Below are 16,573 nucleotides of genomic sequence, written 5' to 3'. Positions count from 1 at the left end.
CAACCCCAAAACATCAGGAAACCTCCGCCATATTTGACTGTAGGGACCATGTTCTTTTCTTTGAATGCCTCTTTTTTTCTCCTGTAAACCCTATGTTGATGCCTTTGCCCAAGAAGCTCTACTTTTGTCTCATCTGACCAGAGAACATTCTTCCAAAACATTTTAGGCTTTTTCAGGTAAACTCCAGCCTGGCTTTTTTATGTCTCGGGGTAAGAAGTGGGGTCTTCCTGGGTCTCCTACCATACAGTCCCTTTTCATTCAGACCCCGACGGATAGTACGGGTTGACACTGTTGTACCCTCGGACTGCAGGGCAGCTTGAACTTGTTTGGATGTTAGTCAAGGTTCTTTATCCAACATCCGCACAATCTTGCGTTTAAATCTCTTGTCAATTTTTCTTTTCGTCCACATCTAGGGAGGTTAGCCACAGTGCCATGGGCTTTAAACTTCTTGATGACACTGCGCACGGTAGACACAGGAACATTCAGGTCTTTGGAGATGGACTTGTAGCCTTGAGATTGCTCATGCTTCCTCACAATTTGGTTTCTCAAGTCCTCAGACAGTTCTTTGGTCTTCTTTCTTTTCTCCATGCTCAATGTGGTACACACAAGGACACAGGACAGAGGTTGAGTCAACGTTAAACCATGTCAACTGGCTGCAAGTGTGATTTAGTTATTGCCAACACCTGTTAGGTGCCACAGGTAAGTTACAGGTGCTGTTAATTACACAAATTAGAGAAGCATCACATGATTTTTCAAACAGTGCCAATACTTTTGTCCACCCTCTTTGTTATGTTTGGTGTGGAATTATATCCAATTTGGCTTTAGGACAATTCTTTTTGTGTTTTTTCATTTAAGACAAATTAAATGAAGATAATAATACCAAAGAATTTGTGTTTGCAATCATTTTCAGGAAGAAACTGAGTATTATCTGACAGAATTGCAGGGGTGTCAATACTTTTGGCCACAACTGTAAGTGGCTATATGGAGATGAAAGAAATGTTGGTTCCTTGGAGATTTTTAGAAGCGTGTTCCTGACCCAGTTGGGGTAGAATGAGACGCTAACGTCCCTGGCTACATCAGATGGAAGACAAGGGTGTCTACGAATTCTAAAAGCTTGCTCGATTAGATTTCTCTCTTCAATGTTTGGAATAGTGGGGTGAATCATAGAAGAAATGGAGCTTTTCAAGTGGAAGGACGGGACTTTTTCATGGACCATCCATAATCTTGATATTGTTTCTCCTTTTAAAATCTTCATATGCAGCCAAACTGTTTGTAAAGGAATCTATGTCCTTTTGAATTTTCCACACGGAGTCTGTAACTGAAGCTAAAATCTTAATTACCCCAGCACATAGAGACGCATATTCTGAATAAGGAGATTTAACCCTATTGTAGTCATGAGGACTGTCTGAAATTTCGATAGCATTCAAATGACAATCTTCTACAAATAGCAATAGTGTCTTTTGGAATAGCTTTTCTATTAAAGCTTTGGAGGCCTTAGCTTGCATAGAGCCTGTGTTTTTTGCTTTTAAATCAATCAGTGTTTCGGAAACATTATCTCTAATGGTTTTATTCCAAAAAAATAAACATGGATTTTAGCAAAGCTTTGAGCATTCTAGCCCTAAACCCCTCTGTAGGGTATTCATCTGAAGCAGGTATTTCATCAATTAATGATGTCTTAGAAGTATTATGCCTTCCATTGTTGTATGGCTTCTCATGATCCCAATAATCTATATCGATTTGGGTGGTATAATTTTCTCCGGACTCATAATCACATTTAGAGTTGTCATGTTTGACAATATCATCAGAGATTGAGCCTGAGGAATTAGATTCCTCATAATCTGTGTCAGCAGATATATCACTTCCCCCAGAATCAGGTGACCCCATACCCTCCATAAATTCCGCCGAATGTACAGTATGCAAATCTTCAAGTGAATTGTAGGACTTATATGAGTTATATGAGTGGTCTGATAAATTATCTGTGTTATTACGCCCTTTTAGAAGTTGAAGATTACAGCCTTCTTCTTTCTCCCCTTCCCATATCCTATTATTATTCTCCCCATTCTTCCCCGGGACAAACACTGGCGCATTGTACATGAGCCTGCCATCAGCAATCAATTTGGGTGAAAGGGATCTGCCAGGGTTTTGCCATACAGAAATTGCGTTACGATCATAATGATTTTCCTCTTTAAGCACTGCTAAGTCCAATATGTGACAATTCTCCCCTAAGCCACCAAATCTTGCCCAGTATGGAGGATCAGAACCAAGAAAAAGATGATCAAACGGCTATGTTTTTTATCAAAACACCATACAAAGTTTAATTATAGAAAATATAGAACAGTACGCCTTTAAAGTGCATATAATGACGCGCTCATCCAGCAGCAGCACAACTTCCCCCTGCATCAGCCATCACAGGTAGAGTCCGTGGTTTCTTTTGGAGCTATGTCTCCCTGCAATTTTGATGCTCACTTGAGCTGACAAGAGTGGCTGATAGGAAATTGACTTATATTCATGGGCCGCTTATACTAGGGAATTATGGAGAATATTCAAAGGGTGATAGCGGTTAAATAGGGTATATGTGCTAGAATGCTAGCCATCCATATGAATATAAGAGGTCACAAGTGAGGGAATATGTGTTTTAATATCTTTATGTAATTGTACATGCAAGCTGTATATTTGGATGAATGCGTCGTTATATGCACTTTAAAGACGTACTGTTCTATCCTTCTATTCCCCCTATTACTGTTATGTAATTTTTAAAAAAAATATATATATTCTATAAATAAACTTTGTATGGTGTTTTGTTAAAAAACATAGCCGTTTGATCATCTTTTTCTTGGTTCTGGTTTCATGTGATAATGATGATAGGCGTGGTAATCCTAATGAACACATGGAAAATATGTAATATGGAGGAATAATTTTAAAAACCATGTGTCCTTGTCATACTTGGTGTGTGTATCCAGTATGGAGGATGCAGTTTCTCCCTCCTCTGATCCACAGTGTCTCCGCCACCTTGTCTCATCTGCTGCTACGCGCTGCCTTCACTCCCCATCTCCACCGCAAACCTCAAGCCTTCTCCCTTCAGCTGTCAACGATTATTCATGCACCCCTGATGAATTTACCGCCACTTCTCCACGATTCCCAGCCGCTCCTGCAGCCGCTGATGAGTCCACCGCCGCTTCTCCTGGGCTCCTGGCTGCTCCTGCATCCTCTGAGGAGATCACCGCTGCGTCTCCTGGGTTTCCGCCTGCACCTGCTGTCACTGGCTATGGCTTTGAAGTGTATACCGCCGCCTTCCCCGGGCTACCGCCTGCTTCCTACCCCGCCATTGCAGATAACACCGCTCTTCCTGACCTGCGGCTCCATGTGTCCTGCCCAGCAGCAGGCTCACCGCCGCTCAGGACCAGCATCGACAACGATGACGTTACAGCTTTAACCAGCTGTATTCCTGGCTCGCGCCTTCCCATGGTCTCCCGACTCTGCTGCCAGCATGTCTCCTCCAGCACATTTGCTGTGGCCTGTAGACACCTCTTCGCGCCCGCAGCCCGGGGATTTCCCAGAGCCTCCTGAGCCATCGGCTTCCATCTCGCTTGTCAGATGCTGCAGCTCCAGATGGCTGGTTAAGTTGTTTTGCTCTGGGGGGGAGGAGGACTACCTTGGATCTTCTCAGTGAGCTTCTTTGGCCATCAATAAAGTTTTTCTTCATCGGATCCTGAATTTTTTCCTTCTTTCTTACTCCAGGCTTGTTCCAACAAGATTTTAAGTCCGAAATTCCTTTTTTAGTATGCTTTTGCAGGTTTAAATAGGGGAAAACCAGAAGCTCCTGATAAACAGTTCTGCTCCCTTCCCCTGCAAACCAAGCCGCATAAAACACATTTAAAGCCGGAGCATCAGGAACTGGCTTTGGTTTACATTGCCGAAGCAGCATCCAGCTCTATCGCTTCCTCTTCTGAAGTTTCAAAAACTGCAAGCACTGAGTCGTCAGTGCAGGCTTCTGGTCAGGAACAACCCCTTTCCTTGTGTCCTTCACCCCCACCAAAAGTGAAGGATGCAGCAGGCCACACTTCAGATAACTCCATGGTGCTCTTTTCACATACCATGCCGGGGTTATCAAGTCAAATCCTGAATTCCCCAGTCCAACATGAAACTGACATGGAGTGCACTGATGCACAGCCACTGCTAGATGATTCTGCTAGTACATTGACCCAGAGCAATACATTTCCCTCGATGAAACTCAGGTGCCCCTTCCCGCATACTATACCACCTTACACGGTGACACAGAGGAAGGTGCAGATGAAATTGAAGAGGAGGTGATGGATGATCCAGTTGTTGACCCTGATTGCCATCAATTGGGGGAAGAGGGTAGCGCTGGCAATAGCTCATAAGAGAAGAAGGTTCCGCAGCAGGCATCGACATTGCAGCAGCGGTTATCTGGCAGGACCGTAGCTGTACAAAAACTTGTTTACAAAAAAACAAAAATAGTTGCAGGGCAGCTTGGCCAGATGGTCAAATTAGCACAGTGTGCAAGGCCTGCAAATTTATACCATAGTACGAAGAGTGCAGTGTGGCACTTTTTTAACTATAATCCTACTGATGAGGCAAAGGTTATCTGTAAGAAGTGCGGAGGGAACTTTAGCCGAGGTAAAAATCTCAGAAATTTGAATACCAGTTGCATGCTTACACATTTAACTACCATGCACTTGCAAGCATGGACGGACTACAAAACCTCAGGTAGCACATGTGCACCTGCTCCATCTGAAAGTATCCAGCAACGCTCCATCACTTCCCCCACTGAAAGCCCACCGGTAAGCACACCACCAGCAAGAAATGTTGAGGTGTCGTCGCAATGGCAAAGCAGTCAGGGAATCAGTATGTTTTGACTGCGAAAGACTGAATCTAGACCACCACCACCATCACCATCACAAACCCCCTCTCAGTCCATTAGGCCCACCACTAGTTCCCCCATATGCAGCTCTCAAGTCCAGCTCACCCTACCAGAGACTCTGAGTAGGACAAGAAAGTACTCATCCTCTCGTCCGCGTACACTGTGTTTGAACGCCCACATTGCCAAACTAATCTCGTTGGAGATGATGCCCTACCGAAGCTTTCCGCGAGCTCATGGCCTGCGCAGTACCACGCTATGACCTACCCAGTCGGCACTTCTTTTCGCGAAAAGCCATCCCAGCGCTCCACGTGCATGTGAAAGACCGCATTGTCCATGCACTCAAGCAATCAGTGAGTGGAAAGGTGCACCTCACAACAGATGCATGGTCCAGTAGGCATGTCCAGGGCCGTTACGTGTCTATCACTGCGCACTGGGTTAATGTGGTGGATGCAGGCTCCACAGGGGACAGTGGTAGTGGAACAGTGCTGCCTAGCCCACGGTCTAGGAAACAGTTGGCTGTAGGCGTTCGACCTTCCTCCTCCTCCAGAAGTGAAAGCTCGTCGACAGAGCACAGTCACACGAGCACTCCATCCGCGGCTGCCAGTATTGCACATGAGGTGTCCCACTATCGAACAGCTAGTGGTAAGTGGCAGCAGGCTGTTTTAAAGATGATGTCTTTGGGCAACAACAGACACACCGCGGAGGTACTGGCCGACTACTTGCAGCGACAAACTGAGTCATGGCTGGGCAGTCTACATCTTGAGCCAGGCAAGGTAGCCAGTGATAACGGACGGAATTTTGTGGCAGCCATAGCACTTGCAATACCTACCTCTCCCTGCTCCACTGCTGTGTAGTCTGGGCAGTGAAATCCTTCACAGGGACGGCCTCTACAAATTTGGTGAGCTGATCGATGATGGTTAATACGTAGCTATGGCCTGTCCTTCTGGCCTCTACCTTCAAATGATCAATGGCTACCATTCGTAATGGACGTCGACTCACAATCGGATGCTGTGGTGCTTTATGATCAGCTTTCACAGTTTTCCTAGTCACAGACGTGTGACACACCATTTTACAATGTCTCCTCTCATGCCAATCCAATAGAATCGCCTAAGGCCTGTGGCTTCTGTCTTTTGCACTCCAAAGTGACCAGACAGATCATGATAGGCAGTGAAGACCATATCTACAACTCTCCCTGTGATCACAATTTGATGGAGAAGAGTTACGGTGATGGGATCCACGCTACTACGATACAGCAAGCCTTTCTTCACAAAGAACCGTTTTCACTGTCTCCACAGACAAAGTAATTGAGGGTCAGCATCGCCTCTGTGAAATCTCCCGGGAGGTTTTCCCGTGATTAGTAATTCCCAAATTTCACCAATCACTCGACTTTCCTTCTGTACTTGTAACCATCTAGTTTCCTGTAGCGGAGAGTCTGGACTGGCTTACTGATACTTGAAATATATACGAACATTTAAAAGTACCCCAACACTGTATACTGGTGTATACTTCGAATACATTTCCCTTTTTCTTCTTTTTTATATTCTGGTGTAATCCATACTGAGCCTGTGAGTGTCTGTCTCCAGAAATATAGACGGAGATTTACAATTAGCCATAGACTGGATACACCTGGTATCTGCTGATACAGTACCTTTTTTCAACATTTTGGATTACGTTTAAAAAATTTTTTATTTATTTTTTATTCATTTTATTGTGCATTCTGCGCATATATGGGTGTGACCTCCCTCTTTCTGAGCTGGGAAAACCATCCTGTCTGGCCTAAGCTTTTACTAGTGGTTCAGTCGCTCGATCCTTGTTCACATTCACTTCACTTGGCAAGTGAAAAGGTTTTAAATACTAGAGTAGGGACTGTCCCACAAGGGTTGCCGTGACGTGGTGGGATGGCTTGTACATTATTTTGATCAAAATTATGTTTACTAAAAACCCTTATTATTATTATTACCTTTATGCATTATTTGCAGTTTATTATTTACTTTTTAGTTTAGGATATTTGTGTTTTTTGCTTTTTGTTTTCTCTGGTTAATGGTCATGTGTTAATATGCACTTACATTGTGTATACAGATTAACTTACTTCCTCAGTTCAGTCTCCATTTTATTCTTTTATTTATTTATTTATTTAATTTTTAGCGCTAGTTATTAGTCTGCCTGCCAGTGACAGGGAAGATGTTCTTGTGTGCAGCAGCGGTGATTATTAGTCTGCCTTATAGCACTATTGCTGTGTGTACACTGCTGTGCAAACTGCTTTTTACACAGCACTCCTACTTTTATTCTTTTTTTCGGCACAGTGAACGAACGTTCATTATTTCCCACACCGTATAGGGCTGTACACAGTACCGTGTCCCGGCTGGTATCACGGAGAAATACATGCTGACTATCTGTATGTGACTCAGGAAATTTATAGAGAGAATTACATTTTCACTTATACTATATACACCTGCTATCTGCTGATACAGTACCTTAGTTCAAATTTTTTTCTTACGGTATAATCCATACTGGGTGAGCGTGTGTAGTTCACTCCTTCAATATATACGGAGATAAACATTTTACCCTATACTATATACACCTCCTATCTTGTGATACAGTACCTTTGTTAGACATTTTGTATTACGGTGAAATCCATACTGAGTGAGCGTCTGAGGGTGACTACGGAAATCTATAAGGAGATTTACAATGTTGAAACTGTGCTATATATACCTGGTATCTGGTGATACAGTACCCTTTCTCAACTTTCTACATTCTTGTCTAATCCATACTAGGCCTGAGACTGTCTGTGCCTGCCTCCTGAAATACATACGTAAATTTTTTTCTATTTTCACTATACTATATATCCCTGGTATCTGTTCATATAGTACCCTTTGTGCCAGAAAGTCCACCTCCACCCACCACTCTAAGTGCATCATTGACACCTTGAACATTGGCCCACATGTGTGATTATTTCTTGCAGATCTTCTTTTTATATTATGGTGTGATCTATACTGAGCCTGTGAGAATCTGTGTGTTACTCCTCAAATATATTTGCAGATTTAAAAATTACACCAACACTGTATACAGCTCTACGCTTGTGATACATTACCCATTTACTGCTTTTTATATTCTGATCTAATCCATACTGAGGCAGTGAGAATCTGTTTCTGACTCTGGAAACATATACAGATATACCTGGTATCAGGTGATACTGTACCCTTTCTCAACTTTCTATTTTCTTGTTGAATCCATACTGGGCCTGAGAGTGTCTGTGTCTGCCTCCTGAAATATATACGGATATTTAGAATGTTTAAACTAGAATATATATACCTTGTATCTGGTGTTACTGTACCCTTTTTTAACCTTTTATAATATTGTCCAATTCATACTGAGCCTGTGAGTGTCTGTGTCTGACTCATGAAATATATACGGAGACAAGCTGAAGAGCCCGGCGCTGCCCGGGCATAGTAACTAAGTGTGGTTAGTTATAGCAAATGATAATTATCCTCCATCCCATAGTCTCGTGCCCATATACCAATCATACATATCCACGATCCCATAGGCCCGTACCCATATACGCATCATACATATCCTCCATCCCATAGTCGAGTGCCCATTTACCCATCACACATCCTCCATCCCATAGTCCCATGGCCATATATCCATCATACATATTCTCCATCCCATAGTCCCATGCCCATATACCCATCATACATATTTGCCATCCCATAGTCGAGTGCCCACATGCCTATCACACATCCTTCATCTCATAGTCCCGTGCCCATATACCCATCATACATATCCGCCGTCCTATAGTCCCATGCCCATATACCCGTCATACATATCCTCCATCCCATAGTCCAGTGCCCATATACCCATAACACATTCTCCATCCCATAGTCCCGTGCCCATATACCAGTCATACATATCCTCCATCCCATAGTCCAGTGCCCATATACCCATCACACATCCTCCATCCCATAGTCAACCATTATGACATCATAATGAGCGGCAGGGCTTGCAACCTATGATGACATCAGCGTCGCCATGGCAACCATTATGACATCATAATGAGGGGCGGGGCTTGATACACACACTTTTTCCCCATTATGTAGATAAAGGCAAAATTGTTTGGTGAATTGGAATGCGCAGAGTTAAAATTTCGCCTCACAACATAGCTTAGGACACTCTCGGGGTCCAGAAGGGTAACTGTACCAAATTTTGTGGCTGTAGCTGCGACGGGGCAGATGCCAATCCCGGACATACACACATACATACATACATACATACATACATACACACACTTGAGCTTTATATATTAGATTTTCAATGACCCCTACACTGTATAAAGCTGTACGCTTCTAATACAGTACCATATATCTGCTGGTATTTTGGGTCCATTTTCACAAAAATTAGAAAGTATGGTTTAAGAGGCCGCGGACGTGGGCATGGGTGGCGAGCTGTTACGGATGGTGGTGGTGGTGCATCTGCTGGAAGTGCCCAAAGTACAATACCAGCTAAGGCAGGAGGTGTTGAGACTGCGGCATGGTCTGGCTCTGGAAGGCCTGGAAGGCTCCCTTTTCTGGGAGTAGGTAAACCGCTTTTAAAGCCGGAGCATCATGAACTGGTTTTGGCTTACATTGCTGAAACAGACTCCAGCTCTATCGCCTCCTCTTCTGAAGTTTCAAAAAATGAAAGCACTGAGTCGTCAGTGCAGGCTTCTGGTCAGGGACAACCCCTTTCCTTGTGTCCTTCACCCCCACCAAAAAGTGAAGGATGCGGCAGCCCACACTTGAGATTACTCCATGGAGCTCTTTTCACATACCATGCCTGGGTTATCAAGTCAAATCCTGAATTCCCCAGTCCAAGATGAATCTGACATGGAGTGCACTGATGCACAGCCACTGCTAGATGATTCTGCTGGTACATTCACCCACAGCACTACATTCCCCTCGCACTCTACAGAGCCAGAATCTGACTCTGATGAAACTCAGGTGCCCCTTCCCGCATACTATACCACCTTACACAGTGACACAGAGGAAGGTGCAGATGAAAGTGTCGGTTCCCTGAGCAGGTAGAGGGGGCATACTCCTGGGCGACGGCCCTGGCACCGGGCCCCTCATAGTACGCAAAAGTGTATCTGCCGGTGGGAGGGCCCACTCGCCGTCAGACACACCGGCGTACTATGAGGGGCCCTGTGCCAGTGCCGTCACCCACGAGTGGCCCCCCCGCTTGTTCATGGCCACAGCACTTGCAATACTTACCTCTCCCTGCTCCACCGCCGTGACGTCTTCCGCGTTTCCTGATAGTGACATTCAGGTCAGAGAGCGCGATAACATCACGTCTGTATGCCCTCTGCCTAAACAGTCCAAGTGCAGAGAGCTGGAAGATGTTGATGCTGATGAGTCCAGAGTAGAGCAGTGCCCAGCGAGGAGAGGTATTTAACTTTTTTAAAGGTTTGGAGCAATTTTTGGGGAGCACTATACACTGGAGAATGAGACATGGGGCCCATCATACACAGGAGCATCATCCATTTGGCCCATCATATACTGGAGCATTCCAAATGGGGACATCAGACACTGGAGCAGCATTTACGGGGCCCATTATACACTGGAGCATTAGAAATGGGGCCCATTGTATATGGAGCATTATTTGGGCCCATAAGACACTGGAGCATCATCCATGGGGCCCATCATATACTGGAGCATTTTAAATGGGGCAAATTATATATGGAGCATTATTTGGGCCCATCATATCCTGGAGCATTATCCATGAGGCCCATCATATACTGGAGCATTCCAAATGGGGGACATCAGACACTGGAGCAGCATTTACGGGGCACATTATACACTGGAGCATTAGAAATGGGGCCCATTAGATATGGAGCATTATTTGGGCCCATAAGACACTGGAGCATCATCCATGGGGCCCATCATATACTGGAACATTCTAAATGGGGCAGATTATATATGGAGCATTATTTGGACCCATCATATCCTGGAGCATTATCCATGAGGCCCATCATATACTGGAGCATTCCAAATGGGGGACATCAGACACTGGAGCAGCATTTACAGGGCACATTATACACTGGAGCATTAGAAATGTGGCCCATTAGATATGGAGCATTATTTGGGCCCATCATACACTGGAGCATCATCCATGAGACCCATCATATACTGGAGCATTCCAAATGGGGGACATCAGACACTGGAGCAGCATTTACGGGGCACATTATACACTGGATCATTAGAAATGGGACCCATTAGATATGGAGCATTATTTGGGCCCATAAGACACTGGAGCATCATCCATGGGGCCCATCATATACTGGAACATTCTAAATGGGACAGATTATAGATGGAGCATTATTTGGGCCCATCATACACTGGAGCATCATCTATGAGGCCCATCATATACTGGAACATTCCAAATGGGGCAGATCAGACACTGGAGCAGCATCTATGAGGCACATTATACACTGGAGCATTAGAAATGAGGCACATTATATATGGAGCATTATTTGGGCCCATAAGACAGTGGAGCATCATCCATGGGGACCAACATATACTGTAGCATTATGTGGAGCTTGTCATATACTGTATGGAACATTATATGGGACCAATTATTCTGTATGGAGAAATATATGGGGCTCATTATTCTGTATAGCGCACTATGTGGTGGCCTTAATACTGTATGGAGTAATATACTGTCCGTTTTTTTGAGCTATTGGAGAATTTAAAATAGATATCAGTCATGTCATGTAAGAAGTGAAGTATTTTTCATTGTACTATACCAATATTTCTCTGCCGTATCGGAGCATCATGAATTGTGGTATATGTTAAAGGGACCCACTGACACTCTTTGGCCCGGGCCACACGAAAACCTGGAGCCAGCCCTACCCCCCTACAACTTTAGCCAAATAACCCCCAGTTTTCAATGCGTAACTATTATTATAAAGTAAATTAAGGTTGACAAGCTTAAGTAATAAGAATTGATGTTGTTGGCATTGAAATGGGTACTGTAGGTGTGTTTACTGTCCTCCACTCCCTGACAACTTTGCTTCCCCATTGACTTGCATTGGGTTTCGTGTTTCAGTCGGGGCCCGTCTTTTCCCTATAGTCGGCCGATTTCTTTCGACTCGACTTTTGAGAAAGTCGGGTTTCATGAAACCCGACTCGACCCTAAAAAAGGCAAAGTCGCTCATCTCTACTAGTGATCCAGTGCCACTGGCAGCCATGCATGCCCAAGCCATCACACTGCCTCTGCCGTGTTTTACAGAAAATGTGGTATGCTTTGGATCATGAGCTGTACCACGCCTTTGCCATACTTTTCTCTTTCCTTCATTCTGGTAGAGGTTGATCTTGGTTTCATCTGTCCAAACAATGTTCTTCCAGAACTGTGCTGGCTTTTTTAGATGTTTTTTAGCAAAGTCTAGTCTAGCCCTTTTATTCTTGATGCTTATGAGTGGCTTGCACCGTGCAGTGAATCCTCTGTAATTACTTTCATGCAGTCTTCTCTTTATGGTAGATTTTGATATTGATACGCCTACCTCCTGGAGAGTGTTAGTCACTTGGTTGGCTGTTGTGAAGGGGTTTCTCTTCACCATGGAGACTATTCGGCGATCATCCACCACTGTTGTCTTCCGTGGGCGCCCAGGTCTTTTTGCATTGATGAGTTCACCAGTGCTTTCTTTCTTTCTTTCTCAGGATGTACCAAACTGTAGATTTTGACACTCCTAGTGTTGTAGCAATTTCTCGGATGGGTTTTTTCTGTTTTTGCAGCTTAAGGATGGCTTGTTTCACCTGCATGGAGAGCTCCTTTGGCCCCATGTTTCCTTCACAGCAAAACCTTCCAAATGCAAGCATCACACCTCAAATCAACTCCAGGCCTTTTATCTGCTTAATTGAGAATGACATAACGAAGGGATTGCCCACACCTGTCCATGAAATAGCCTTGGAGTCAATTGTCCAATTACTTTTGGTCCCTTTAAAAACAGGGTGGCACATGTTAAGGAGCTGAAACTCCTAAACCCTTCATCCAATTTTAATGTAGATACCCTCAAATGAAAGCTGAAAGTCTGAACTTCAACTGCATCTGAATTGTTTTGTTTAAAATTCATTGTGGTAATGTCTAAAACCAAAATTAGAAAAATGTCTCTGTCCAAATATATATGGACCTAACTGGATATGTACATTCACAGAATGGGGACTTAAAGGAGCAGGCTCTACACCCCCTACACAAACACGCCCCCAGCACTGATTAGCAGCTCTCAGGCACACCGCACTGCACTTGCTCACTGAGCCAGTGCGCGTGTCCTGAGTAAAGCGAACTGTGCTCAAAGATACCTATGGAGCAGGCAGCAGCCGAGTAGGTGTGTACTTCAGAACAACAGGACCTGAAGCACGTGGCTGCTGGGGGCGTGGCCTAAACTCCAGAGAGCTAGGAGCTGCAAGAGTACTCCTAGCAGGGTAACTGCGAGACAAAGTTACCAAGGGGCATAGACAGGGAGGATTGTCAGGACATAGCCAATGAGTCATACACAGAGATAGCTGCAAGGTACAAGAGGGGCGAGCAGAGAGTAGTCAGATCACAGGCAACGAGTCATACACAGGAAGGGTAGCAAAGTACAGAATCAACAGGCAAACTCACAACAGGGAACAGAACCGGGTCAGAACCATATAAACAAGCTATAACAACGATCAGGCACAGGCACACAGAGGTCACCACACTCGGCCAAAGGCAAAAGTATAACTGACAGGGATTGGAGCTTCCCAGGGGTTTAAAAAGCTCTCCCAGAACCAAAAAGAGGCCACAATCATTAACCCCAGCTGTGCGGGTCAAAACCTGCACTCAGCTCCAGACATTAACCCCTGACGTGCAGCTCAAAAACCTGCACTGGGATCATGACAGCAGCTTTCTGTCAATATTGAATGTATGCAGAATGCTGTCAATCAGTGGTGTGGACGGGGTTCTACAGAACACAGCATTTGAGCTCTGCTAGATCTACAGCCGATAAAAGTCTGTTTTTACTTCAAATCTTGCACCCAGTAAACTAAGTCACACATCACTGAAATCAGGGTCTCAGCCTCTACATAATGCTGCTCTCAGATTACATAGCAAAATGCTGCTGAAAGATTCACTTTAAATAATCAATTACCGACCATTTAAAACCATATCAATGTAATTATAAATGTTAATTTTGTGTTTTGAAGCAATTTAAAACATTTTGTGTTTTTCAGGGCACCCCGACGTTGAGCAACCATGTGAAACAAGCGTAAGGACATGGAGTCCTGGAGCCAACGACAACTCTGTGCCTCCAGCTTGCACTGAGCCACATGGATGCTATCTGCAGCTGGAGTTTACATACCCAGTGATTCCGCAAACGCTAACTATTTGGGTGACATATGTATCCACAGACTTAGATACAAAAGGAGCTGAGGTGGAAGTCAAAGTCCTTTACGTCAATGGGGAGAACTCATCACTAGGCATTCAAAGTATTTTTTGTGATGTCCCGCTGACCATCAAGTTAGACAATGTTAAAGTTGAGGTTTATGCCATTCAGATCTACACCAAGGACAACCAAATGGAGATTGATTCTGCTATGATCACCTCAGTGCCTAACTGTCCCTTGTGTGAAGACTGCAAACCAATCCACTACAACATTCTTCGAGACCCAACTTTTCCACCCGGTACGTCTTCTTTGACCTCCAGCCTTCAGAAAAGGTTCATAGACAGGTAGGTGATAATATCCATCGAAGTTGAATGTGATAAATATGATAAACCTTACACATGCTAACAAGAGACAAAGTGTAAATTTATACTAAATTCAAATAAATGGGAAACTCAAGAGAAATAAAAAAGTCTTAGTGTTTTTTTCCCCTAAGCCCTCCTAATTATGCAAGTAGTCTACTGCAAGTTTATTAAAATACTTATTAATCATTGTCTTTCCGAAAGAGATAGGCAAGTATTTGAATACACTTAATCTACATTACATGAATAATTAGGAAGCTTTAAGGGAAAAAATACTTTACTACTTTAAAAGAAGACATATTTATGTCAACCCAAGCTTGCTTTAATCCCCCTACACGCTTGAGAATCAGATGGCTGTAGACATGAGTTGAAGAGTCTTTAATTATTTGGTGGTTTTCATTCTGTCTTAAGTTGAAATGTTTCTATTTGAACCCATTTGACATTTTAGATTCTGTTTAGTTGATGATCTATCAGCAAAAATGTGAAATACTTTGATTTTCCAGTATTAAAAAGTACAGTATACTTATACCTTTACAATGGTGTTTTAGTTAAGTAGATCTTGAATAACTATCAGGACCCAAGGACTGTAAGGGCCCCGTCACACATAGCGATCTCACTGCTGAGTCACTAGTTTTGTGACCAAACAGCGATCTCACCAACGAGATCGCTGTGTGTGACAGCGATCAGCGACCGGCCCCCCTGCCAGTATCGCTGATCGTTGATGGTAAGCCCTGGACATATTTGGGGTCGCTGGACTCCCGCTGGTCAGCATGCATTGCTGCATGTGACAGGCGGGAGACCAGCGAGCAGGAGCTGGTAACTAAGGTATACATCTGGTTTCTAAGGGGGTGCGCTGTGCCTAGAAACCCGATGTGTACCTTAGTTACCAGTGCGTTACAGAATTCTGGAAGCACACCGTGAAGCCGTTTCCCGAGAAGTGAAGGCAATGTTAGAGTTAGGTGTCATTGAGGAATCGCACAGTGCTTGGTCCGATTGTGTTAATTCCTAAACCGGACGGCACCATCCGGTTCTGCAATGACTTCACGAAACTGTATGCGGTCTCAAAATTTGATGCCTACCCTATGCCCCAGCTCGACGAGTTAATAGATCGGTTAGGAAAAGCCCGGTATATTACGACCCTAGACCTAACAAAGGGGTATTGGCAGATCCCTCTGGCGGAGGCGGCCAGAGAAAAGACGGCATTTGCTACGCCAGAAGGTTTATTTCAGTATGTGTATATGCCGTTTGGACTGCACGGAGCACCGGCGACCTTCCAGAGACTGATGGATCGAGTCCTGAGGCCACATAGGCAGTACGCTTTGGCCTATTTGGATGACATTGTCATTTACAGCTTGGACTGGGAGACTCATCTCCAGAAAGTACAAGCTGTGATTGACGACCTGTAGGAGGCAGGTCTAACCGCGAACCCCAAGAAATGTCACATTGGGCTAGAAGAAGCCCGGTATTTGGGGTATGTAATTGGGAGAGGTGTTGTTAAACCCCAGGTCGATAAGATTCAAGCGGTTCAGGACTGGCCGCAACCTGTCAACAAGAAGCAGGTGCAAGCCTTTCTGGGGATCGCCGGCTATTATCGCCGGTTCATACCCAATTTTGCAGCCATCGCTATCCCCCTGACGGATCTTACCAAAGGGAAAGACTCCGTCATGATTAAATGGAATTTAGCGGCTGAAGAAGCCTTCCATAGCCTAAAACAGGCACTTTGCTCTCAACCCGTACTGGTGACTCCGGACTTCTGCAGTTAGTTTGTGGTACAAACGGATGCCTCAGATACCGGTATCGGGGCCGTACTGTCACAAGTGAGGGACGGAGTGAAACACCCAGTCCTCTATCTCAGCAGGAAGCTGAATAAACAAGAGCAAAAGTATGCAGTCGTAGAGAAAGAGCGCCTCAAATATTACCTGGTGGGCCGAAAGTTCAGGCTGATCACTAACCATG

At 44.4% G+C, this 16,573-nt stretch overlaps 1 protein-coding gene across 1 annotated transcript in view; it reads left to right on the top strand.

Annotated features, from left to right (window-relative positions):
- PAPPA (pappalysin 1) overlaps nt 1–16,573 on the top strand; it is a 482,150-nt gene that overhangs the window by 183,378 nt on the left and 282,199 nt on the right. The window contains exon 7 of the mRNA XM_073573135.1: nt 14,107–14,602. Coding sequence (XP_073429236.1) covers nt 14,107–14,602 — 496 coding nt within the window. The remainder of the gene's footprint in view (nt 1–14,106; nt 14,603–16,573) is intronic.

Source organism: Dendrobates tinctorius, unplaced genomic scaffold (genome assembly GCF_039654945.1).
Source record: "Dendrobates tinctorius isolate UK_male_01 unplaced genomic scaffold, ASM3965494v1 ptg000034l, whole genome shotgun sequence".
Classification (NCBI taxonomy): Eukaryota; Metazoa; Chordata; class Amphibia; order Anura; family Dendrobatidae; genus Dendrobates; species Dendrobates tinctorius.
Note: the sequence above shows the minus strand (reverse complement) of the source record. Positions and strands in the feature narration are given on the sequence as shown.